Source organism: Diceros bicornis, chromosome 18 (assembly GCF_020826845.1).
Source record: "Diceros bicornis minor isolate mBicDic1 chromosome 18, mDicBic1.mat.cur, whole genome shotgun sequence".
NCBI lineage: Eukaryota > Metazoa > Chordata > Mammalia > Perissodactyla > Rhinocerotidae > Diceros > Diceros bicornis.
The window spans coordinates 47,584,321-47,609,704 of NC_080757.1; the positions used below are offsets into that span (position 1 = coordinate 47,584,321).

The 25,384-nt window shown below is 37.1% G+C and overlaps 1 protein-coding gene across 1 annotated transcript in view; it reads right to left on the bottom strand.

Annotated features, from left to right (window-relative positions):
- BPTF (bromodomain PHD finger transcription factor) overlaps positions 1-25,384 on the bottom strand; it is a 141,360-nt gene that overhangs the window by 89,360 nt on the left and 26,616 nt on the right. Inside the window, 2 exon segments of the mRNA XM_058561375.1 lie at positions 5,085-5,308; positions 12,857-13,679. Coding sequence (XP_058417358.1) covers positions 5,085-5,308; positions 12,857-13,679 — 1,047 coding nt within the window.

A 25,384-nucleotide genomic window follows, 5' to 3' on the forward strand; every position in this document is an offset into this window, starting at 1 on the left:
CCATGCCCAAGTCCTAGAATCCATCATCTCTCTAAGGAGTCTTGGTTCTTTTTTTATTGGAAAATGATATTTAGAAGTCATGATCTGGGCACCAGGTATACTTTTTACTACTGGGTGTCACCGCTTCTACACTCTCTCAGCCAACAGAGCTAGGAATGTATGTATGTATACTTAGCTAGATAGACAGACAGATAGATCAATCGATCTCTATTATTTCTGTATCTATCTGTGTGTGTGGGGGGGTGTGGTTCATTCAAGCACTGCCCTGTTGCTTATCTGTAATTTCCTTCTCTGAGAAGAGAAACCTGGTTTTCATTATCTACAATATATCTATTTATTTGTTCAATCCTAGAACACATGGTGAAATAGTTTCAGAATTGCTAAACTGTAGCCCACAAGAAATAGACTTACCAACTAGAGTACAAGGTCAGTGAACAAGAAGAAACATTTTTAATGCCATGTACCCATGGTACCTCTTTTTGGATTTTTGAATTTCCTTGCTCACATTTCCCTTGTTTAAATGTTCTCTAACCTTATTTTTGTCAATATTTCTTAAATTGTAGGTATCTAGAATGTTTCCTAGGATTAGAAAAACCTTTTAAAGTCATCACTGGAAAATACTGACCTTTCTGGTAAAGTGATTATGTTTGAGCTGGCTGGAGTTAATTCCTCACACACTCTCTGACCTTCTCTACTCCTAATTCCTATAAGAATTCAGAGCCAATGATTATATGAACATCTAAGACAGCTACAGGAAAACAATTTCAAATGGAAGGAATTCCAACTGGCATATTTTCTGTCCTCTTCATCATCCAAGTCATCCCAGGATCCTTTTTTACATTATTTCCTCACATCCCTTACCTATCTATACATAGTGTTTCCAGTTCCAATTTACCCTAGCTGCATTTACTCTTGCTTTAGTACACTAAACTTAGCAATGGAAGTATCTCACTTTTTTAAAGAAATTTTTATTTAGAAAAAATAATTACCTGTTTTTCTTAGAGCCATATTATTTCTCACGTTCAAACAAAGCTCCACCCTGATCTCCAACTGCCAGCTTTTCTTAACCAAACTGTCATACATCCCTCCCAACTTCCCTAGTGCCAGTTAATGAGAATCCAACACTAAAAAAAAACACTACTAAGTTTAGACCATCTAAATTAGATGAAAAGCACCGGTGGGATGACCACAGGTCTCTGATTTTCTCTAATTGTTCTAATTTCAAATGTTCTATCTTGTTACGCACTCTATCAAGTATACATATATTTATCAGTCTATATGTGATTATTTTACGTTCAGAAAACGATGGTACCCATAGCCCTAAGAAAAACAGACTAAAAAAGTTTGGAGGAGAGAAAAACATTAAAGGATGAAAGAAAAAATAATCAGTTTAGATTGTATCTGATATATAATAAATATGCATATACTATAAACATCATATTCTATACTTTGCAGGAATATTTCAAAACTAAAAAGAAAGAATTAACCTATCAGATTAAAAAAAAATCTCTTAGAAAAATTTATTTTAAAAATAACTTCCTTCAAACAAGCAAAATAAAGCATTATAAAACACAATTACCATAAAGGTATATGACAAAACAAATACAGTAAACTATTTACAGTTACAAATATATAGTAAACTACAGAATTTAGATGATAGGCATATGGATGTATAATTCCTTTGACCTTTCTATATATTTGAAAACTTTCATAAAACATTAGGAAAAAACTGAAAAGAATAATTCAACTACCAAAAATAAACTTAAATTCTCCTAAAGTGGACATATATGTATATAAAAACCAGAGGGCTATATATTTGAAAGGATTTATGCTATTTGGGAGGTTAAAAATGTCAAGTCATTAGGACAGGCTGTGATTCTGAAATTACTGTTATGATACTGTAAATTATTCTTGGCTATTTCAGAACCCCAGTAGTTTCTGTTGTTTTCATCTCATAAAATCCCAATTTAAAGTACACTACTAGATATTATTTTGAGTATTTACCTGGGCTGGATGCTCCTAAACTGACTATCATAGCCAAGATTTTGGTTCCCAGAGAGTGCAAATAAAGGTAACGGTGGCAGGCCGGTGTTTAATGGGGAATTCTTCTATCTGAATGCTTAATTCATTCCCAATACACTCCTTACAAAGTTGCTGAGAGGATTAAAGGCTTGTAAAACATCTAGTTGAACACCTGGCCCACAGTAGGTACTCAAAAATGTTAGTTTCCCCTTCTCTTCCCCATCAATTTTCAATTCTTGTGAATCCCTCCTCCTCTAGTACCAGGTTGGTTGCACCTTAGCAAAAAAAGAAAAAAGAAAAAGAAAAAAGAAAAGAAAAAAATATACAGGTCACTTGTCTGATCTCACCATTAAATCCAAGGTGCAATTTACCTTATTTAATGAACTTCACGTTGAAAAGAGTAACTGCAGGCTGCAAGGCAGTCTCAGAGCACTCACGTTGTGGCCACCTAACTTTCTAATAATACAGTGTGGCCTAAGGCTCAAAGCACTCTCTGCTCTTCTTGATTTCTACAAAAGGTTTAACTAATTTTTAAAAGTACATTACATGCTAAATTACACTGAAATATAACATGCTCATTGTAGGAAACTTGAAAAATATAAAAGGAAACCAACCATAATCTTACTATGTTAATTGATTATTTTTTAATGATAAAAGCTGGTCTAGTCACCCAGTTGGTTATTTAGAGGAAGAGAATATAAGTACCTCAATGACCCAGGTACTGTTTTTGCATGGTACCTTTAGTAATTCTCCAACGTACTGTGTTCTATCACATGATAATCTACAATGGAATTAATTAATTCCTCTACATTAGACATTTTTTGTTTTTTACAGTCCCCTCAAATCAGATCACTAAACATTTTGATTATCCATTCCAATTTGGTTTTGTTCTTTATTTAATTAAGAGGATACTACGCACACAATTTTGTACACAGACAAGCTCACTCTAGAAAATATTTCTAATTCAATAAACTTGATAAAACACACTTCACATTGCTTTTTAGGGGACTGGACATGATTCTTCATTATTGTACTATAAGCTGAGAATGCAAGAGAGTAAAAAGGGATTTGTCAATTTGTCAAAAGGGAATGCCACGATTCATGGAAGGAAATTAAGAGGGGAAGTAACCTGACTGAAATTAATTTTACACTTCTTATTATTTGATCTATAGTGTGGAGGGAAGTGAGTGAGAAGGTGATTGTATTACTGCAATTATTGACCTCCCCAAAGAATTCTAATGACTGAAATTTATCTGCTGAAAAAATTACATATTTTTCTAAACAGATCTAATATAAAAATACTTCCAAATACCAGATATGAATAAATATAATCCTTGGTAACTGAGTCTGCTTCTGAAGACAAAGTATATCTGTGTGCAACAGCACTTACATATGACAGTATGATTATCATTCTTTAAAAATATGCATGAATTCAAGAGAATATTGATGTAGAGTGTGTAAGAACAAGCTTGGATATAGCTGAACTAAATATACTTATTAATTATAAACATTCTATTTTTAAGCAAATGGAGAATGGGGAAATTTTTCAGTAAATGGAGAATGGGGAAAATTAATAGGCTTATATGTATAGCAGATAATGTATGCAGAAGAACAGAAGGTGGCCAAGTGCACTTTCAGAATCTTACCTAATCATTTTATCTAAGTTAAGATTAAAAGGTACCATTAGAAAACACAGGTGATACTTATTAAATATGCACAGACTATATCTGGTAGGATTTTAAAAAATGGCAATACTGGTTGTCTCTGGAAAAAGGAAAGTAAAACTGGGGATTATGAAGGAGAGAGATTCACTTTTTACTGCATATGCCATTGTACTACCTAAGTTTTTAAAAAATATCATATGTATTTATTATATTTTTAAAGGCAAGAATCTTTAAAAAGCAAAAAGTTGAGCAATAAAATAAATAAGGTAGTACTGAATTATAACCCAAAATATAAAATAAATATCCATGAGTCTATACTGATATAAACAAATGACTGAATAAATAAACAGAGAATAGACAAATCTCCTGTGCAGGAAAATCCCAAATAATTTATGTAAATAACTGCTCCCTCAAGGCGGTGGAGCATAACTCCCCACCCACTAAGTGTGGGCTGTGCATAGTGACTTTCCTCCCATATGGTATGGGTGGGAGAAGTAATTTTACACTGAAGAAACCTGACAAACACTACCCTCCACCAGGCAATCAAGGTCAACATCATCAGTGATAAATCATGTTGACAGCATGTACTCTTCGTATGATGGTGAGAACAGCACTTCACCTCTGTGGTCTTCCTCCCGCAAATCCATAACCCCCGGCTAACTATGCGAAGAACATAAGACAAATCCAAATTGAGGGCATTCTACTAAATACCTGACCAGAACTGCTCAAAACTGTTAAGGTCATCAAAAATAAGGAAAGTCTGAGAAACTCTGACAGTCTAGAGGAACCTAAAGAGACGTGATGACTAAATAACGCGGCATTTCTGGATGGGATCATGAGATAGAAAAAGGACATTAAATAAAAACCAAGGAAATCTGAATTAAGTACAGACTTAAGTTAATTACAATGCATCAATATTGGTTCATTAGTTATGCCAAATGCAGTACCATAATGTAAGATATTAATAATAGGGGAAATCCAGTACAGGGTATATTGAATCCTCTGTACTGTCTTGACAACTTTTCTGTAACTCTAAAACTATTCTAAAATTAAAAGTTTTATTAAAAAAAAAGCAAAGAGTAAATTTAAGGAGAATATTAGTTCTCAAAATTAAAAACAGGACTCCCAAAAAGGTTTAATAAGATACTTGATTTAAAGAAACAAACAATTTGGGGACTAATAGTAATGACCAGGGAAAGATACAAAACACTAAATTGCATAGCATCCCTACGGTATGTTGGGATGAACAAGGTTCCCTTGGGAAAATGAAATATAAAGAATTAAAGCAAAATGTACATACTTGAAAATTTTAACATATTTTCAAATTCTGTAGTGATTTCATACCAAGAGTTTATCTCAAATCTAACAAAAAGTAAAATGAGAAAATGTCCCTCTCACCATTAGCTGCCGCCAGAAAGGATTTGTTACTGCCCCGAGCTTTATTGGTCAGGTCTTCAGTTATGTCCATGTGCCGGTGGATTTCTTCACGCATTTCTTCCAGAATTTTGCAGAGTTCTGCCTCCCAGTAATCTTTGTCTAGACAGTCAATTAATTCTGCAAGCTGAACCTTTGTGCTGTAGTACCAAATCTTCTTTTCATTTTCATTTTCTGTATCTTCTTCTCTGTTTAAAAAAAGTACAAAAACACTTTCTATGTTGGCACTTATCTGACAATTTCATCTACGCAGCGAAAGTTAAAATATGTAACACAAAGTTTGTGCACTAAAGCTCAATAAATTTGCTCACAAGAGATCTCCTGAGGTCTCACTCAAACTCAAGTTACTCTTATTTTATTTGAGCAACCTCTAACTATTTTGATTTCCTAGGCCACAATAGTTTAGGATAAAATAATGTGCAAATAGCAGTGGGGAGAGAGGAATTAGTGTAACAGCAAAGAAGGATATCTAAAAGCATGACACACAGAAACAGGACCTCAAAATTCAGAAAGTGTGAGTACTTGGTGGAGGACAGTCTTGGTTACACCTCACTTGACTTACTTACTTATTTATTTATTGTGAGGAAGATCAGCCCTGAGCTAACATCCATGCCAATCCTCCTCTTTTTTTTGCTGAGGAAGACTGGCCCTGGGCTAACATCTGTGCCTATCTTCCTCCACTTTATATGGGACGCTGCTACGGCATGGCCTGACAAGTGGTGCCTCAGTGCGCACCCGAGATCCGAACCCGGGCCGCCAGCAGCGGAGCGCCCGCACTTAACCACTATGCTATGGGGCCGGCCCCCTCAGTTGACTTTAAAACCATCATTGTAACAATCTGATGAGGGAGAATTTTAACCAGAAGTATTTAAACTATGTTCAGTACATGGCAGGTCCAGAACAGGCTCACATTACAATATAGTTTAGAAACATTTTCATTAAAATGGTGTAAATGCTCTGCTAAATTCTGATCCTTGAAGGAGTCATCTCAATCCAGTGATGATGTCTCATCTCTTTTCTTACGGACAATCAAAGCTCAAACTGGAGAGAAGACAAGCAGCTTCCTTTCCTGCTTAAATCTCTCCGAAGGTTCCATTCACTTGAAACAGAGATAGAGGCTTCAATAGGGATGGTCACTAACTAAAAACACAAGGCAAATTAATGTCTAGGACCAGACTTAGAGAAACACATGTAATAGTATTTCTTCTCTCATTCAAAAGGAATTCAGGTACCTGATGAGACAGAGTCTTAAATTTCCTGTCTATTCAAAGGCAAATTCATGGAGTTGAAAGAATTGGGCTTCAAGAAAGATCTGGCTTTTAATGGGCTGTCTCTTATGAGATATGTGAGCACGGACAAACACAACCTCTCTGAACCATTTTATTTACCTAACTGGTAAAATGGGGATAACAGTACCTGTCTTCAGGGCCACTGTAAGAATTGAAGGTATTAAAATAAGGCATCATAGTGCCTGGGCACATCATTAGTGACCAATAAATATAAAATATTATTATTACTACTAAGGTAGTAAATAAATAAAAATCTAGCAGAATTCCAGGAATGAGTCATTCAGTAATTCTGAAGAAAGAAGGGATACATTAAATTGTAGATAAATAAAAGGACATCAAAATTATCAAAAATTTTAAAGAAACAAAGATTAATAAAGCGTCCCTGTTATCTAGTTTTGCTCTTCCAAACCAGCATCTGCTGACATATGCAATTAGTATATTTCTCTGTTAGAAACTTGTTAGAAAATTTGTTAGAAAATTTTAGAAACTTGTTAGAAAATTTCTGAAAATCATTTTTTTTAACCTGCTCTAGATTTCACCCTATAATGGGTATTTCCACTGACTTCTTTTGACTGAGTGAGGACAATGGTCTTAATTCCAATTTTAAAAAATGTTAAAGATGTCAGAGTCCTCTAACCAAAAAAATTAATGAAAAGCTTATTAGTTGTGATAAATTACTTAACCTCTCTATGCCCCAACTTCTCCATCTGAAAAATGGGGTGACAGTACTTATATCAAAATGCTGTTGTGAGGATTAAATGAGTTAAAATACATAAGTGCATCCAGTGGGTGCAAGAGGCAGAGTTGTTGTTACTTCCCTCATCATATGAAGTATGTGATATCTACCTTAAAACAAATAATTTCAAGTGAGATGGATGTCAAAAAAAAAAAAAAAGAGAGAGAGTAGAAGTGTTTCAGGGGGCGAGAGGGAGAGAAGTTCAGGGAAAGGCATAAATAGGCTGAGACTCAAAGGATAAGTTAGTCAAAAAGTTTTTAGGTATTTTAGTTTGCTTTATATTTATTCTGTTTTGGGTGCTGGGCAGCAAGAGAATTAAATGTACAAAGTTGGGGACCTGTGTTAAAGAATTTGAACTTTGTGTAAGAACAAATGGAAGTAACTGAAAGGTTTTTCAACTTGGGGGGAAAGGAGAACTGATCAGAATTGATGTTTTAAAAATCATCCAGCTAGGGAACACAGAATAGAATTGGAGAATGGGGAGTTATATACAGACCAGTTTGAGGCTACTACACTAGTCTAAACAAGATGATGTTGGCTTGTATCATGGTAGAGAGAGTCAGCATGGAAAGAAACTGATTCAATATTTAAGAGGTAATTAAAAGGTATAACAAACAATACAGGACCCAAGACTATTCCCAGGTTTCTAGCTTGAGCAGCTGGTAGGATGATGATTCATTTACTAAGATGGGAACACTGCAAGAGGGTGGATAACGGGGGAAGTAATGAGTTCAGCTTTAGACATTTTGTGTTTGAGGTGCCTACTATGTGGACATGTCCAGGAGGCTGCTGGATATACAGAACTGGACATGGGCAGAAGGGTTACAGACATGGGTCTGATGGCAACTAAGCCAGCAAGTAAATAGGTGGTTTACAGCTAGAACGGGGAAGTGGGGGTGGAACGCTGTATAGGTTAAAAAGTATAATTTAGTTCATTTAAAAAATGAAAAAATACAGAGTTTTAAAATGTGCTCAAGGTTATTTTATTCAGAATGGAAAATGACAGGAAAAGGTACTAATCTAATCTGGCAATTCCTGTTATACTAAAGGTCTCAATTTCAGAGCAAAGGACGGATAGAAAAGCAATATTTAAGAAAGATTGGCCTTCTTATATATTGAATTAAAACTGATCTCTAAAATTGCTGAATATATATCATGGCTCCTCAGGCAGACTATAAACTCACGTGTAAGAACGTTTCTTTTATTATATGCTTCACTAACCTGTACAAATAACATTTTTAAACGCATATTAAACAAATAACACAATAATGGCAAAACTTAATTTCTATAAACTACTGGCATTATAATTAAAAATTGTTCACTGCCCCAGACTTTGGGTCCAGATTCACCATTTTAAGCTTACGGGCTTCCAGGGAGAAAATATACCAAATCTCCACATACTGTCAACTGAGCAATTTGCATGGCTTCAAAACTTTCACCAAGAGTCCACATATAATCTACCACAAGAGGGCACTTAAAGTGAAATTGTTTTAATCTAACTTTAATAAAAGATGTAAAATCTTTCAGATTTACTCAAATTACTGACAAGGAACACTTAATTATCACTAAGAATGCTATTTAAAGTTTCGTATTTGACTCCACACAGAAAACAGTCAAAATATCACAGCATGAAAAAAAGATACCATCCTGATTCGTCTGAAATCTTCATTAAATTTTGTGTACTCTATTATGCATTAAGAAAGGCAATTTGAGGAACTATGATTAAAGATTTTAAAGCAAATAAATTTATATCAATAGTTTCATTACCAAACATATAGCAAAGAATTTTACTGTTCAACTTAGAAAAGTAGATTTCACTTTAACAATAATGTAGCACAAATCCATCCACAGGTGCTTCAAAGGTAATAACTTTTTTTTTTTTTTTGGCTGGGAAAGATTTGCCCTGAGCTAACATCTGTTGCCAATCTTCCTCTCTCTCTCTTTTTTTTTCTTTTTTCCTCCCCAAAGCCACAGCACATAGTTGTACATTCTAGTTGTAAGTCCTTCTAGTTCTTCTATGTGAGCCATCACCACAGCATGGCTACTGACAGACAAGTGGCGTGGTTCTGGAGCGTGCTGAACTTTAACCCCCAGGCCATCAGGGCTGGCTTCAAAGGTAACTTCTTAAGTCCTTTGACTCATGCAATTTCAAAGGTTTGTACTTATTTACATTCAAAGGGTGTTGAATGTAACTATGCTAATACTGATTTATCAGGAAGCAGAACTTTTTGGGAATGCCACCTAATTTATTTTATATTTTCTAAAAAATGCCTTTACCTTAAATTTTAAAAGATCCCAGAAATACCCAGTACAGGTATAACAAAAACCATTACCCTATCTTTTCCCCCCAGTTATAAGCACTGATTTTTAACAGCTAAACCAATGCAAACTGCAGACTTCTCAAGATAATGGCTTAGAAACTAGACTGCCATATAAAATCAGTTATTGAAAACATTCTTATTAACAGGTTCTGAAAAATAATTCCAGGTCCCACTTCCTAACAGTCATAGTCTTAGGCAAGTCCTAGGGCAAGTTATTTAACCTCTCTGAGCTTTAGTCTCTTCATCTATAAAATGCAGACAACAATAATACCCACATTATTGGGCTGTTGTGAGGATCAATGAAAAAAACATATATAAAATGCTTAGAACACTCTGAGGCACATATTAAACGCTCAATAAATGTTGCTGTTGGCCATTGTTATTACCAGCTCATCACCAACTATTTCCACCTACAGGTCCCTAAAACCAAGGCCTAGACCACTGATTATTGTGTAATAAGCCTTACAGATGTCAAAGCCTATCTACATGTGGACAAAACACCTTTGGCATCTCTCTGGCCCAAAAGGGGAGCACAGGGAAGGAAGTGAGACGCAGTGAGAATGAACATCCAAAAGGCTGAGGAAAGGCAGGATACGGAAGGGATGCATAGGAATGGGAGAACAGGAGCACGAATAAATTTCATTTACTTCCTAATTTGGTCACAGCAAACCTGATGACTCTGAGCCCTCTCAGGAGGGCATCTGAGACTGAGTGAACGGGGCCTGTTCACTGCTGAATGTCTAAAGAGAGCACAGGCACCAGGTTTCCTGACAGGCAGGATCACTGACTTCTCACTTAAAATGAAACTTCAAACCAAAATGCGGCTACAGTTATTTCACCATTTGTAGTAACCTTGCCAACGGCAGTTTCCATGCCACCACCTCCATTGCAAGATATCAAAAAGATAGCACAAGAAAACATCTTGACCAGATATTTGCAAGATATGTGGGCAAGAAAAAAATTACACAGATTTTTAAAATAACTGATCCAAACCAAAAGGCACAAAATATACATTTTAAAACTTTATATACTGTTTCTCATATCAGTTCCTGGATTAAGGTGATAGACTGAACCCACACATCTCATTTTACTCCTTCCTGAAACCTTCTTAAAATTATGCTAAAGAAATATTTTTAAAGATATAAACTCACAAGGATAAGAAAAATAGGAGAGACAACAAAAAAATTCTGGAAGGAGGAAAGCAAACGGACAAGTGACAACTTCCTTAGCAGAGCCAAGAAAGCCCAATCCCAACCCAAAAAGATGAAGTTGAGAACCAACAATTGCACTCCTCAAAAGGCATTGCAAGTGAGGAGGGGAGTGTCGCCGCAGAGGACTGCCTGCAAGTTGTTCAAGGAACAGATCCCTAGACCACCTAACCTCTCCAAGCCACTAAAGGTTTAGTCTCTAAAGGAGGTAAAACTGAGAGTCTCCGGACCAGGGGACACCAGGCTCAGGTGTGAACAAACATACTGTACAGAAAGCCAAGGCACTGAGAGACCACACGTACAGTAAATGCTGTGTGCATACTAAGGGCAGCCACTTCCACCACTCAGCCAGCCAGACCTTATGCTACAAGCAGGACACCACAAAAGGCCTCTGTGGGCCATCTGCTCAGCTCAAGAGGAAGGACTAAAGATAGTGACATCAGGGATTCCCAATAAAACAGATTAAGAAAATCACCCAACGGTTAAGCTTCAAATTGATAAAGCCTACCCACTTGCTCAGAGCTTCCAATCAGCTATATAATCCCACGATGTTAAGCAGGAGCAGAAAACTAAGAATTAATAGACATCTGAGGATGGAAGAGACAGACCAAAACAATCAGGAGGAAGTCAACTTAGAACAGAGACTATGTATGCACAGAGGGAAAAAAACACAAATACTATCATTAACATCCTCAGAAAAGTAAGAGAAAATATTATATCCACGAAACAAAAACAGAATATTATTGTTTTTTTAAAAAAGGAGGACGATTCTAAGAACAAAAGAGCTCTTAGAAAATAATGACAGCAGAAAAGAAAAACTAAATAGTAGGGCTGGAAGACTAAGATAAGGAAATCTACAAAAATTGAGCAACACACACGTACACATACATACACACGTGCACACACACCCCGAAGAGGAGAAAAGGCGAAGAGGAAAACTGGAGAGAAAAGATAAGAAAATCAGAAGACCAAAATAGGAAGTCCAACGTTCAGTAAAATAGCTCAAGATAAATACAACAGTGAAAAGGAGAGGAGGAAGTCCTCAAGAGAAGTTCTCAGAACCGAAGGACTCAGCTGCCAGATTGAAACTGCCCACCAAATAGCGAACAGATGGAAATAGACCCACAGGAGGCCATATCACTCTAAAACTGCAGAACACTGGAGGCAAAGAGAAGATTCTGTAAGCTTCCAGATTAAGTTCAAACCAGTCATGTAGAAAGAATCAATGAATGGATTCAGATTTCTCAACAGCAACACTACAAGAAGACAACTGTACAAAATTCTCAAGATCTCTGCTTCCTCTGTACCATCTTTATAAACTAAGGGTGAGTCTGGCTAAGATTCTTATCTCTAGGTGGCTTGGCTTGACCATGTACTAATGAAGTTCCTGCCCTCTTCTCCACGCCCTGCTCTGACATTCATTTCAGCCCACCACAGATTTTCTGATTTGACCTAATACTGAGAGCTGGGAGAAGGCTTTAAAGACTTTAGAAGCTGAAAAAATAAAACAGCCCACTCCCTCTGACCATATTTTTACAGGATGTCCAAAACCAATTCTACACTACAACGCTGCCCGACACCCTGACTGAGGTAAACCCTCTGCCTTCCCAGACTGCCTCCTGACCTTCCCACTGACTGGCCTGGAAGAGCCTCTTGAAAACTCTTAGGAAAGCAGAAGCCAGACTATGACCACGAGTCTGTTGGGCTTCTCTTCTCCTGGGAGACTGCGACCAACAATGGCAGAACTGATCTTTCCTCAGACAGTCGGTTTGTTCTTGCTGCTCCACTTTACATACAGATATAGTAAAACTAAAAAGAGAAGCAAGAAAATCCTAACACCAAAGTTAAGGCGGAGATTACCTCAGGGTTGGCTGTAGGGAATATAACCACAGAAGGACTCCCCAGTGGCATGTGGCATTCTGCCCAGTGATGTTCTATTTCCTACCCTAGGCATTGAATACAATGGTGTGTATTTTGATCTTTTTCAAACACTCTTTTTTCTCTACAATTTTAAAAACTGTTTTAATGTACATATTCCTTCAAGTTAGAAATTACTTAACTATATAACTCATTATCAAATCACAAAGGTTTGTATCACAGCAGCATAGCTTTGCTACATCAATCGTGAAAGAAACTGGCTTAATTTTAAACACATACAAAAATTAAGACCAGATTTACTTACATTATGAGTCTTCGGTTTAAGAACCAGTATTTCCTTCTACTTCTGTCATATCCAATAGGTTCATGTCGAATATATGGTTTGTTTTTTTGGATTTCAGCAACACAGTCAGTCACACCAGGCACCTTATGTGCTACACAGACTTCACACTGCCATTCATCCTCTGGAACCTCCTCAAGAGGTGGTTTCACACATTCCAAATGGTATACTGCTGAACATGTCTCACAGCAAAGCAAATCCCCAAGTTTGTGGCAAACTCTACAATGGTCGTCATACTGGATCACCCCTTCAGACATCAATTCCTCACGAGCGATATTTGTGGTAAGAAACTGATCAACTAAGAATTGCAGAACTTTGATTTTGTTCTCTACTGGTCCATAAGGATAGTCCTCTGCTTCTTGGTAAGGAAGAACGTGATGGTACTCCTTATCACTCTCACAGTACACCCGCAGCACCTCCGGCCACGTCATCCCATCTATGAAATACAGCGTGGAATTAACGCTATCTTTCAGATCAGCAGGTCCAAAGGTAGTATTGGAAGTGTCTTCTTCACGCAAAACTGCTTTCAAAAGCACAACGTGCATCTCCGCCATAAGTGTGCACTGCTCTTGACTCACCAGAGCTGCACAAAAGTCCTCAAAGCGAAAAGGAGATAACCTTAAAACAGTGCCAAAGTTCCGCAGTACCTCATAAATGGCAATAACATTCATTATATGCTCATTAGGCACCATCAAATCCTCAGAGGACTTGGGAAATTCAAGGGGTGGGATGTCTTTTTCTTCCAATATTGGAGAACGAGGCCGATGTACTCTTGGTTTTCGCCTACCTGTAAATAAAGAAAACGGTATTATTACAAATCAATACATCATTTCTACAAACTAAGAGTCCGGTTTTTTCTATTTGACCATATACCTCAAAAACAGATAAGCATACTTTTATTTTTCTAATTACTGTCAAGTTAAAATAATAGAAAGAAGCAATGATTTAAGTCTAATTTTTAAGTCTATAGAAAATCTAAATTCAGTTTTCCCATTATATTCCAAACTAGAAGTAAAATATTTTAAATTATAATCAGCTCTCAGTTACCTAGAGGGGTTAACTGGTTTACAGGCAATCATAAAAAATAACAGTGCATCTGTGAAAGATCTGACAAGAACATGTGAAAGATCTGACAAGAACATAAGTGAGAAAAAACATCTCCACGTAAGATAACAGGCGCATGCCATGTCAGCAGCAATACAGAAATGCCTCTCCACAACCAGACAGGAAGCTCTCTGGTGTAGCACCCCTTTTCCTCTGCCAGAAGTACTTCCTGAGAGCCAAGTAACGAGGAGTTCCACAGTGAAGCACAAGGGTAGGGCTGAGACAGAAAGGAAGGAGGAGGAAGGAAGAGAGAGGAGAAGTAGGGTTTCAATACTGAGAGAGAAAATGGGGGGGGCTCACCTATGAAACAGACAACACACTATACTTTTTAGCAGTTAAGCAACTTTTGGCTCTTGTTCCCCAATTTATGAGATGTGATGTCCAGGAATATATATGTATGTATATAAATGTATCAACATATAGCACTTGAGAGCTTACTTTGTAACAAGCATACAGATCTCATTTAATCCTCTGAACAAGTCTAGGAGGTATTATGATCTGCCCTGCTGTATAAATAAGAAAACCTGTTGAAAGCAACAAGTTTTTCCTAAACTGCTGTGCCTATATTATTATTATTACACTTTCCAGTGATGTTTACAGAATAGGAAATGTATTTTTAAAGATCAGAAATAATTTTAACCAGATCAATTAGCATTCAATTCATTTTTGTACAATTAAGTTTTATTAACCATTATTTTGAGTTGCTGATAACCTCTTAACTGCCTCCTCCCTCCCTCAGTCCTGCAACCTCCTCACCTCCAGCTTACTCTCATTATCTACAAACTAAAAGGGTACTTGATACCAAGAGAAAAAAGTATGCTAAGGAATATAAAAGGTCAAGATCTTTTACTTTATACAATACGTCCCCAATATTCATTCACTGGAAAGTAGATTTTCCAAATAAGAATATACCCATGACTTTCTGTAGAAAAAAGTTCAAAGGATCACTCTGGGCCAGACAATGCTGGTGAGCCTATACAGTGAGAAAGATGCCTCCCCATCTCAGCAAACTGTGCAAAAGTGACACCATCTACACAGATGCAGTTTCGATAAATTCAATTAAATCACAGAATCACCATATTAGTAAGCATCATGATGGGTAATCCAGTCCATCTCACGTCTTCCGGAAATTATTTGGGACTCATCCTCATGAGTATAAATGAGAGAAATTAGAAACGGAATAAAAGTGAAGACTGAATCTAGAGGAACACCCTCAAATAAGAGTAGAAGAAACACAAGTCAGCAAAGGAGACAAAACTGCTTATAGAAACAGTCCCTGTGTTCCTCTCAGCTGTTTATGCAAAACACTGTCAAAAAGAGTCCAAGTAAAGCATCACAGGAGGAAAGGTCAGAAGAGCAGTTCTAGGACCAGGATGCAGAGGTCCTTAAATGTTAGGTTTAGGAGTTTGTACAGTACTTTATTCTGGCAGTAATAAGGGGTTATTACAGGTTTCCTGAGCAGGGCAGGGATATGCGTAGAATGTTTCAGAAAGACTTCTCTGGCTTCAGTGTACAGAATGAATAGACAGGAGGAACAGACCAGAGGCAGGGCATCTTCTGCAATTACCCAGAAGATAAAGACCTGGATTCAGAGTCCAGCTATGAGAACAAAAAAAAGATGGATAAAAGTGACCTCAACTGTTGTGGAATATACCAACACCACCTTGAGATTTAATGCTGGCACCATTTCCTCCAAAAAGGTTAACTCCCCCAGGCTCTTCTGAATTCTTGTTGCTTTCTTTGAACGATACGTTACCTTATATTATAATTTACCTTTTCATGTTATCTACTCCATCTCCCCGGCTGAACAACCAACTCTTATGCCAAAGAAAAATTTGGCATATTTCTTTTATTGTAAGCATGTGCCCAGCATCATTCCCTTTAGAGAATTTCCCTTCCCTCATGCCATGTGATTCTGATGGGGCCACCCAATCATCTCCTGATCACTGGCATGGAGACACGATGCAGGGCAGGCCAGCTAGAGTCTTCACCTGGGATCTTATATTCACATGCTGAGTGAGAAGTGCTCTGAAGCTCTTTCTTTCCAGGAAGGTGGCCAGAAGCTGTCTGTGGATCCTTACCTCCTTCATGAAAGAAGGGAACAGCATGACAGACAGAAGCAGAAGCAAGAAATAAGTATTGATAACTCTTGAGTTCTGGTAGAACTTGTCCTTTGAATTTCCCAGTCACATAAACCAGAACCATTCCTCTTTTACTTCAGTGAACATGTTGATTTTCTGTCACTTGCAAATAAAAGAGTACTGATTAAAACAGTATCTGACACTGTAGACAGTAGGCTTTTTATAATGAGAAACACAGTAAATTGCTATTTAAAGCATTTATTAACAAGACCAGTTAATCTTAAAAAAAAAAAAAAACCTGCTGACGGGCTGGCCCGGTGGCATAGTAGTTAAGTTTGTGCGCTCTGCTTTGGCGGCCTGGGGCTCTTGGGTTCGGATCCACAGCATCAAGCCATGCTGTGGTGGTGTCCCCTATACAAAATGGAGGAAGATGAGCACAGATGTTAGCTCAGGGCCAATCTTCCTCAGCAAAAAGAGGAAGATTGGCAACGGATGTTAGCTCATGGCCAATCTCCCTCACAAAAACAAAATCTGCTGATAGTACTCTTTTGTAAGGCAGTAACAGAAATATTGTCTAATTTAATTTAATATCTCATTTTAAAGTATCAGCTTTCATACATTCTGAAAGATTCTGGATAACCACTGTATTATTCTGATTTGTAACAGTTCATTTAGTTTTATATTAAGCTAAAATCTGTTAGTTTTCGAGGTAAAAGGAAGAAAGGCAAAAAACATCCATAAATTCTACATTCTATATTATCTAGCTGGAAACCACTAAAAAGCTTCTATCCAAATTATGACTATATACATACTGAACAATGTGAGCAGTTTTCTGTGTGTGTGTGTGTGTGTGTGTGTGTGTGTGTGTGTGTGTAAGGAAGATTGGCCCTGAGCTAACATCTGTGCCAATCTTTCTCTATTTTGTATGTGAGACATCGCCACAGCATGGCTTGATGAGTGGTGTGTAGGTCCGCGCCCAGGATCTGAACCCACAAACCCTGGGCTGCTGAAGCAGAGTGCGCAAACTTATCCACTAAGCCACCGGGACGGCCGCAATGTGAGCACTTCTGAAAGTTAACATTAAATACTGGTCAGTTCACTGAAGCATTACTGGTTCAATTTTTTAGAAGGCAATTTGGCAAAAATCTATCTGAATGCATATCCCTTTGATGCAGCAATTCTATCTCCTGGAATTCATCCTACAGATATACACACACATGCATTTAAGTAATTACAAAAATACTTAATGCAACAATTACAAAAGCTGAAGTTTTGTGGGTTTTTTCCCCTTTTAACCTAAATATACATCAATACATAAATGAATTATGAATTATGATACATCTACACAATGGAATGCAGTCTAGCAGTTGAAAAGAACAAAGTAAAATTCATATGTGCTGAAATGAAAAATCTTTAAGATACATTATTAAGTGGAGGACAAAGCCAGCTACAGAACAATGAACAGAATGTCATCTGAGAAAAGAAATTAGGGGGAAAGAAAAAGAAAGAAAAGGGGGCAATGATAAAATATATACGTTTAAGAGGTCAGAGAAGAATCTTTTTAAAGCAGTTGCATCTGGGGAGGAGAACTGGGGGAGAGGAAATGAAAGACTAACTTTTTTACCTTTTTATATTTTTTAATATCACATGCATGTATTTTTATTATTTTAAAAGAAAATATTGGGCAGCTATCTACGCAAACATAAAAATATTAATACTCAAATCAATAAAACGATGCTGCTACTAATGGCTACTGTTGGTCTTGCATGAATACAAATATAAGGTCATTATGCCAAATTCAAAGATTCAGATTTACAGAACTGAGTACAGATTACCGTGTACAAAGAGAAAATTCATAAAAGTAAACCACTTAAGCCCCTCAACTGTCAATCACTAGTATTAGCAAGTCAAGTCATTTCAACTATTCACTGAAATGTATTTATAATAGGCCACTGAGGATTATGCTCACTACCATTTTCAACACTAATCTAATATCTAGCAGATAAATTATATTAACTTTATTGTATTTTTAAAAAAGGATTAACGTCAACCTCACTAGTTATCAAGAAAAGGCAAAGTAAAATCACAATGAGATACTGTTTCATACTCATCAATGAACAAAAATTTCAAAGTCTAACCAAACTTTTGGGAAGAATGGAGAACAGAAACACCAGTATACCAGTGGGACTGTAAACTAGTACCACCCCTATGGAAAGCAATTCAGTAATAGGTTAACGTTGAGCATTTAACCTTGAGAGCGCAATCTGCAAACTTTTTGCCCATGACCCAAAGTAAGAAATACACTTTACGTCTCAATCCAGTACACACATACCCTAAAAGAAAAGCTGTACAAAACATTACTCTTTCTACATGCCTTATACTAATATCTTCTCTTCTATCCTAATCTAATACCTTTTGTTCTCCTGCTTAAAACATGCTGGTTGCAGCCCAGTTTGAAAAACACCTTTCTAGAGACACTTTCCTTATGCATATGCAGAACATTCAATATTGTTTATAAATGCAAACAATCAGTCAATCAAACTGGAAATAACCAAAATGTGCATCAACAGGAGAATGGTTAAATTGTGGAACCTTCATTTGACAGAATTCTATAGAGCAGTCTTGATAATTTAGGGATACATATATCAGCATGGATTAATCTTAAAAATAAAAACACCACGAAACAACAGAAACAAAAAAAAATCGCTATAAAACGATACACAATTTTAAATCATGCAAAACAGTTTTATCTATGAAAAAGTGCAAAGTTTTATCTATTGCTTACGGATGGATATATATGGATATATGAACTAGTGGTTAACATCAGAATGTAATCTCCTTAAGGGCAGGGAGTTTTGTCTATGTTGTTTGTTGCTGTGAATAGTGGCTAGCACATAGTAAGGTACTTAATAAATATTTATTGAAAGAACTAGTAGTGTTGAAGTGCTAGCCCACACAATTACACAAGAAAATAATGTCTTCACATTATCTGCAGATGTTAGAAATGTGTTTTTACTCCTCACTATGTAAGTAAATAGAGGACTAGAGTGAGAAGTCATAGAACAGTGGTCCTTGAACTTTGTGCATCAGAATCACGTGGAGAGCTGATTCTGATTAAAACAGTTTCTGATTCGATAGATGTAGGACAGTCTCAGAATCTGCATTTCTATCAACTCCCAGGTGATGCCACTTGTGTGGGTGTGAGGCCCACACTTTGAGAGCCGCTGTCCTAGAACTTAGAAAAGTTCTCTGAGATCCAGATGAGTAAAAATTAATACACATCAGATGAAATTCACTAATTCCAGAAGTCACCTTCAAACCTTGCTACTCAAAATGTGATTTGGCATTATCTATGATGCTTCAGAGAAATTCAGAATCTCAGGCTTTACCCCAGGCCTACTAAATTAAGATTTGCAGTTTCTCAAAAATCTTTGGGTGATTTGTATGCTCATTCAAGTTTGATAAGCTGCCTTGAAACAGTCCGTCCTGAAACAGGAGGTGCAGCAAAATTACATGGTAAGCTGTTAAAAGCAGAGTGTCAAAAGGCAACCCAGGGCCGGCCCCGTGGCTTAGCAGTTAAGTGCGTGCGCTCCGCCACTGGCAGCCCGGGGTTCAGATCCTGGGCGCGCACCGACGCACTGCTTGTCAGGCCATGTTGAGGCCGCGTCCCACATACAGCAACTAGAAGGATGTGCAACTACGACATACAACTATCTACTGGGGCTTGGGGGGGGGCGGGAAAAAAAAAAGGAGGAGGATTGGCAATAAAAAAAAAAAAAAGCAACCCAAATGTACAGAACCCCAGGTGAAGCTCAGTAATCTGTATTTTTATCTTTCTCCCCAGATAATGCTGATGTGCAGCCAAGTTTGAAAACTACTGCTTTACAAAATTGGATATTCCCCCTACCAAGGAGAAAGTAGGGCTTTTGTGGAAACTCAAGGAAGAGAACTAAGAAATTGCCTCAGGAGGCATGACTAGAATAGGACTGATGTGAAAGGAAGCCGAAGCCTAATCAAAGATATTAAATAAGCCTTCAAAAAGAAAACGCTAAGGACGCAAGTGGTCTGCATGAATTCTGGGGGGAAAAGAAAGAGAACCAAAGAGCAAGAATTTGTCAATGAATTTCCAGCATAGGCTAGGTTAAGAGAGAATTTCTTGATAGAGTAACAAGGATTCTGGCCCATCTGACAGGTTATTACCTTAACAGAAGAATTATGTTACTATGTGTACTTTATTTAAATGACCTGGCAGTTGCTGAGGCAAAACTTTCCGCTCTTTTGTATTCCATAACAGAAATCTACTTAATAGGGTCTACAGGGATGCTCTCTTCTCTGAACTCTTTGGAAGAACTGGTCAACAGTATTCACCAAGTGTTAACTATTGCTTGGGGTCCTTTTCTGCATGCCTGGGTTTTTAAAATACGCACTGTGGGCATGATTTGTATTTGTTTAGTTAATTTCTCATTTTTTTAATTAAAAAAAAACTTCTCTATACATTTTAAACAGATACTGCTTTAATTTGCTGAAGTTGCAAGAAATCCTAGACCTTTTCTCAAGCCCTGATCAAATGTCACCTCTTTTGTCCTCTCTTGTGCTTCCTGGCACTGTGCTTCTCTGACACTTTGTACAGCTCTCCATTTATATTACAGGTAATTACTCACGTGCCCCTAGACCATTTGTTAACTTCTTTAGAGCAAAGACCATATCCTTAGATATTTTAATAACTAAAAAATATTTGTTCAACCAATGACACCCAGAAGCAAAACTACCTGCAGAGAGTGAAAGTACAGGGGTGAAGTCATGCCAAGATTAAAACCCAGATGTCACTACAGATTTTTCGGTTTGGCCTATAAATTTTTAATGTATTAATTCTAAGAAGAATATTTACAGATGTTTTCAGACTTCTAGATCCCACAACTCTATATATAACGTGTGTTTCCAGAGGGAAAAATATAATATTGTCCCCTATTTCTCATTGGTTATCTGAGAGAAAGATGGACACTCAGTATTGGTATGGGAGTGAGGGAAGATCATTTCCAACAGAAGCTAATACTCTACATCTAACAAAATCTAATTCTTGGGGCTGGCCCCATGGCCTAGTGGTTAAGTTCAGGGTGCTCCGCTTTGGCAGCCCGGGTTCGGTTCCTGGGCGCAGACCTACACCACTCTTTGGTGGCCATGCTATGACGGCAACCCACATACAAAATAGAGGAAGAGTGGCACAGATGTTAGCTCAGGGTGAATCTTCCTTAAGCAAAAAATAAAATAAAATAAAATAATCCTTTAGTGTTACAAAAAAATCTAATTCTTTAGTCTATTGTTTCACATACATACATCACGAATGGCATAACAAAATAAATCATCTGTGATAACATTTACTAATCGTCTTTTAAAAATTACAAAACTGATTTGTCAAAACTAACAAGGATTCCCCCTTTGATCTGGAATAGTGTCCCAACCTGGTTTTAAGGTTATTACTCACAAAGTTGTGCTCTTCCAGGGGGTACATTCCATTTGTCTCCATTCCCTATCCTTTCATGCCAGTAATGATAAAAAAAAACAGCAGGCAGCTTTCAGAGGGATTCTCATATGCCAGGAATTGTACTAAGCACATTTAAACGCACTATCTCATTTTATCTTTAGATCAACTCCACGAAGTACTATTATGTCCTTCTTTTTGTATGTGTGTGAGGAAGGTCAGCCCTGAGCTAACATCCGCGCCAATCCTCCTCTTTTTGCTGAGGAAGGCTGGCCCTGGGTTAACATCCGTGCCCATCTTCCTAAACTTTATATGAGACACCGCCACAGCTCGGCCTGACAAACGGTGCGTTGGGTGCGCCCAGGATCCGAACCTGCGAACCCCCGGCCGTGGAAGTGGAGCGTGCACACAACCGCTACGCCACGAGGCTGGTCCCCTATTATCTCCTTTTAAAGATGCATATAGAAAGAATAAATGACCTATCCACAACCAGTACCACTAAGAGTTACAACTAAAGCACAAGTCCACCTGTCTCCTAAGCTTGTGCTCTTCACTACATTAGACTTCCTTCCCTATGGTTAAAAACCAAGTCAACCCTTCAGTGAAACAGCATTTGAGAAATAACAAATGCCCTTTGTGCAGGTGTGAGAAATAGCAGACAAAGAAGATCAATGATAGGGTCAGAAAGTGTGAGCCCTGAAGGTAAAAATTTTAACAAGAACCAGCATTTTAAGTGCTTTAATAGCCACATGTGGCTAGTGGCTACCATATTGGACAGTACAGATATGTAACCTTTCCATCATCAGAAAAAGTTCTATTGGACAGCCCTGGTCTAGAAACGCATCTAGGCACTACTGCACAACAACTGGATTTCAAATAACAACCTCACTGGGTTAACAACACAAGGCTAAAATATATTCAATACTCTCTCTAAAACAACTGCAAAATACTAAATACATTCTCAACAAAGACTTCCAATAAAATAAGAATTCCATCAAAAATGAAATAAAGACATAAGCATCAAATTAAAAAATCTATCCACATATATATTTATACACATAGATGTATGAATTGATAGAGCACATGGTATGTGCTCTAAAGAAGACCCCCCCCAAAAAATTGGCAATAACCTAAATGTTCCTCAGTAGGAAATGGATAAATACAATGGAATACCATACAGTATTTAAAAACAAATGAACTAGGTCTATCTACATGGATAAATAGTAATTTTTAAAAGGTGAAAAAAGTAAGTTAAACAAACACCAAAAGACTGTCTATGTAAATTTTTAAAACATAAAATACTTGCATACAAACATTTATAGTTCAAGTACAAAAACATGGATGGGAATGATACACACCAACTTCAGGAGAATGGAGACCTCTGGAGTGGCAAGGAGGGAAAAAGGAAAAGGGATGTTAACTAATTCTGTAACATTATCTTAAAAAAGAGAAACAGCTGGAACAAATATGGAAAAATCTCAATATTTACTAAATCTGATTAGTGGGTAAAGACTGTTATATATTTTTAAAACTTTTCTGAATGTTTGAAACATTTTCTAATTATTTTAAGAGGAAAGTTTCTTATATTTGAAAAGTTTACTTACATAGAATTACCACCAAATTCAACGGTTCATCAACCATTACTGAATACGTTACTTTCCATATATTCAAGAAAAATTTTCACTACAATAGAAAAACAGGGAAAAAGGAGAATGCTGACTTCAATAAAAGTTTAAGAATTCATTTAATTTCTTTTAGCCTTTGAAAAATAAAAATCCCTTTCATATACCTCTTCAGTGTCTTCTCCAAATCAAGTATGCCTCTACAATAGTTCAGTAAACATTTTAAGTAGCATTAGCAAAGAATCTTAATTTCTAAACATTCGGCACAAGAACTATTATGACATAAAAATTCCTTGTTTTACACAATGAATAAAAAAAGAATCCATCTGTCTACAGTAATACTCAAAAGGAAGGGAGGAAGGGGGAGGTCTTCAAATGCTAACTAACAAGTGAAGGAATAAAAAATTAGAAAAATCACCATTTTGCAATCACCAATGTAATCACTGATTCAGGCAAGGCCCATCAATGGACGCTAAAACCACTTGGTGAAAGACTGTTGGGCAGCAGGATATTCTCACAGTATCACCTCACAAATTACATATCACTTTCAAAGGGGAAAGGTACGCTTAAAGGGAGAAATCTGGCAGACATCACCCTTACCAAGTGATCAAACTTATGATCAATAATAGGACAAATTGATGGCATGCCTCCTGATGACATGTGCTAAGGAAAACACAACATCACTTAAGAGTATTCCTACCAAATGTATCTAAACTCAATCTATGGAAAACAATCAGATAAATCCAAATAGTGAGACATTCTAAAGACAACTGGTCTGGATGATTGAAAAATGTCATTGTCACAAAAGACCCCTCCCATGTCCAAAAGTGACAGAAGTGCTCTAGATTATAGGAACAAGAGATGTCAACTAGGGCTGGCCCCGTGGCTTAGCAGTTAAGTGCGCGCGCGCGCTCCACTGCTGGCAGCCTGGGTTCGGATCCGCTTCTCCGGCCATGCTGAGGCCGCGTCCCACATACAGCAACTAGAAGGATGTGCAACTGTGACATGCAACTATCTACTGGGGCTTTGGGGGAAAAATAAATAAATAAAATTATAAAAAAAAAAAAAGAGAGATGTCAACTAAACATAATATATGATCTTTGACTGAATCTTAGATGGGGGAAAAAACAGCAATAAACAGCAACTGGGGAAGTTTGAAATGCAATATTATATACATGTTAAATTAAATGTCTTGACTAGGCTGAAGTATTTATATGTCTGCAACTTATTATCAAATGGTTCAGCAAAAAGAAAATTTTTGAGAGAGAAAGCAAATATGGCAAAAATGTTAAAAACTGGTGAATCCAAGAGAAGGGTATATCAGGTGTTCATTGTACTCTTCTTTTAGCTTTTCTGTATATTTGAAATTACGTAAAGTAAAAGTAAAAAGTTCAGAAAATTTGTTCTAAAGTTCTTTATTTTTAATTATTTCAATTACTTGTTTTAATTTTTTCAGTATGTATAGCTAATAGGAAGTATCATGTTACAGCCTGAATAGAGAAGAAGATTAAATGAAGAATACTCTATCAACCACAAAAACTGACAAAATTTGAAAACATCAACTGATACTTGGGATGGAAATTGTTGTAACATATCACCTGCATCGCCTGGCCTCTCTTTGAAAACATCTAACATCTCTGGCCACAACATCCTTCTTAAACTTCCTACTGCCACCCAGGACTCAATTTCCTTGACCAGTTGTTCCTCTGCCATACAGCTTACCTGTGGGCATTCCCCAAAGTTTAGTCCTCAGCAGATTCTCTCACTTGCCCTCAATTATCAGTGGACTCAATTACCACCAAAATATCAAGGACTTCTATGCATTTCTCTACCCAGACCTCTCTTCTAAATCCCAAATACATTATTTCCAACTGCCTATGAGCTATTTTCAACAAGATGTCCCAGGTAAACTTCAGATTGTAGGAAATGAAAATAAAAAGGAGTTATAAAAGTTTAATTCAAAGCAAACTTTTAAAACCCCTAAATGGAACAAAGATTTTGTAATGATAAAGGGTGTAGTCCACAATGAGGATATAAAAGTTATGAACCTCTTTATAAAACACAAATGTAACTGTGCCAGTCCCCAACTTTAAGCCTTTCAATGACTTCCCATCATACTTGGATTAAAATCCAAACTCCTTCCGGAGACCTACAAGGCTTTACATGATGTGGGCCCTGCCTAGCACTCCAACCTCAGCCTCCCCTC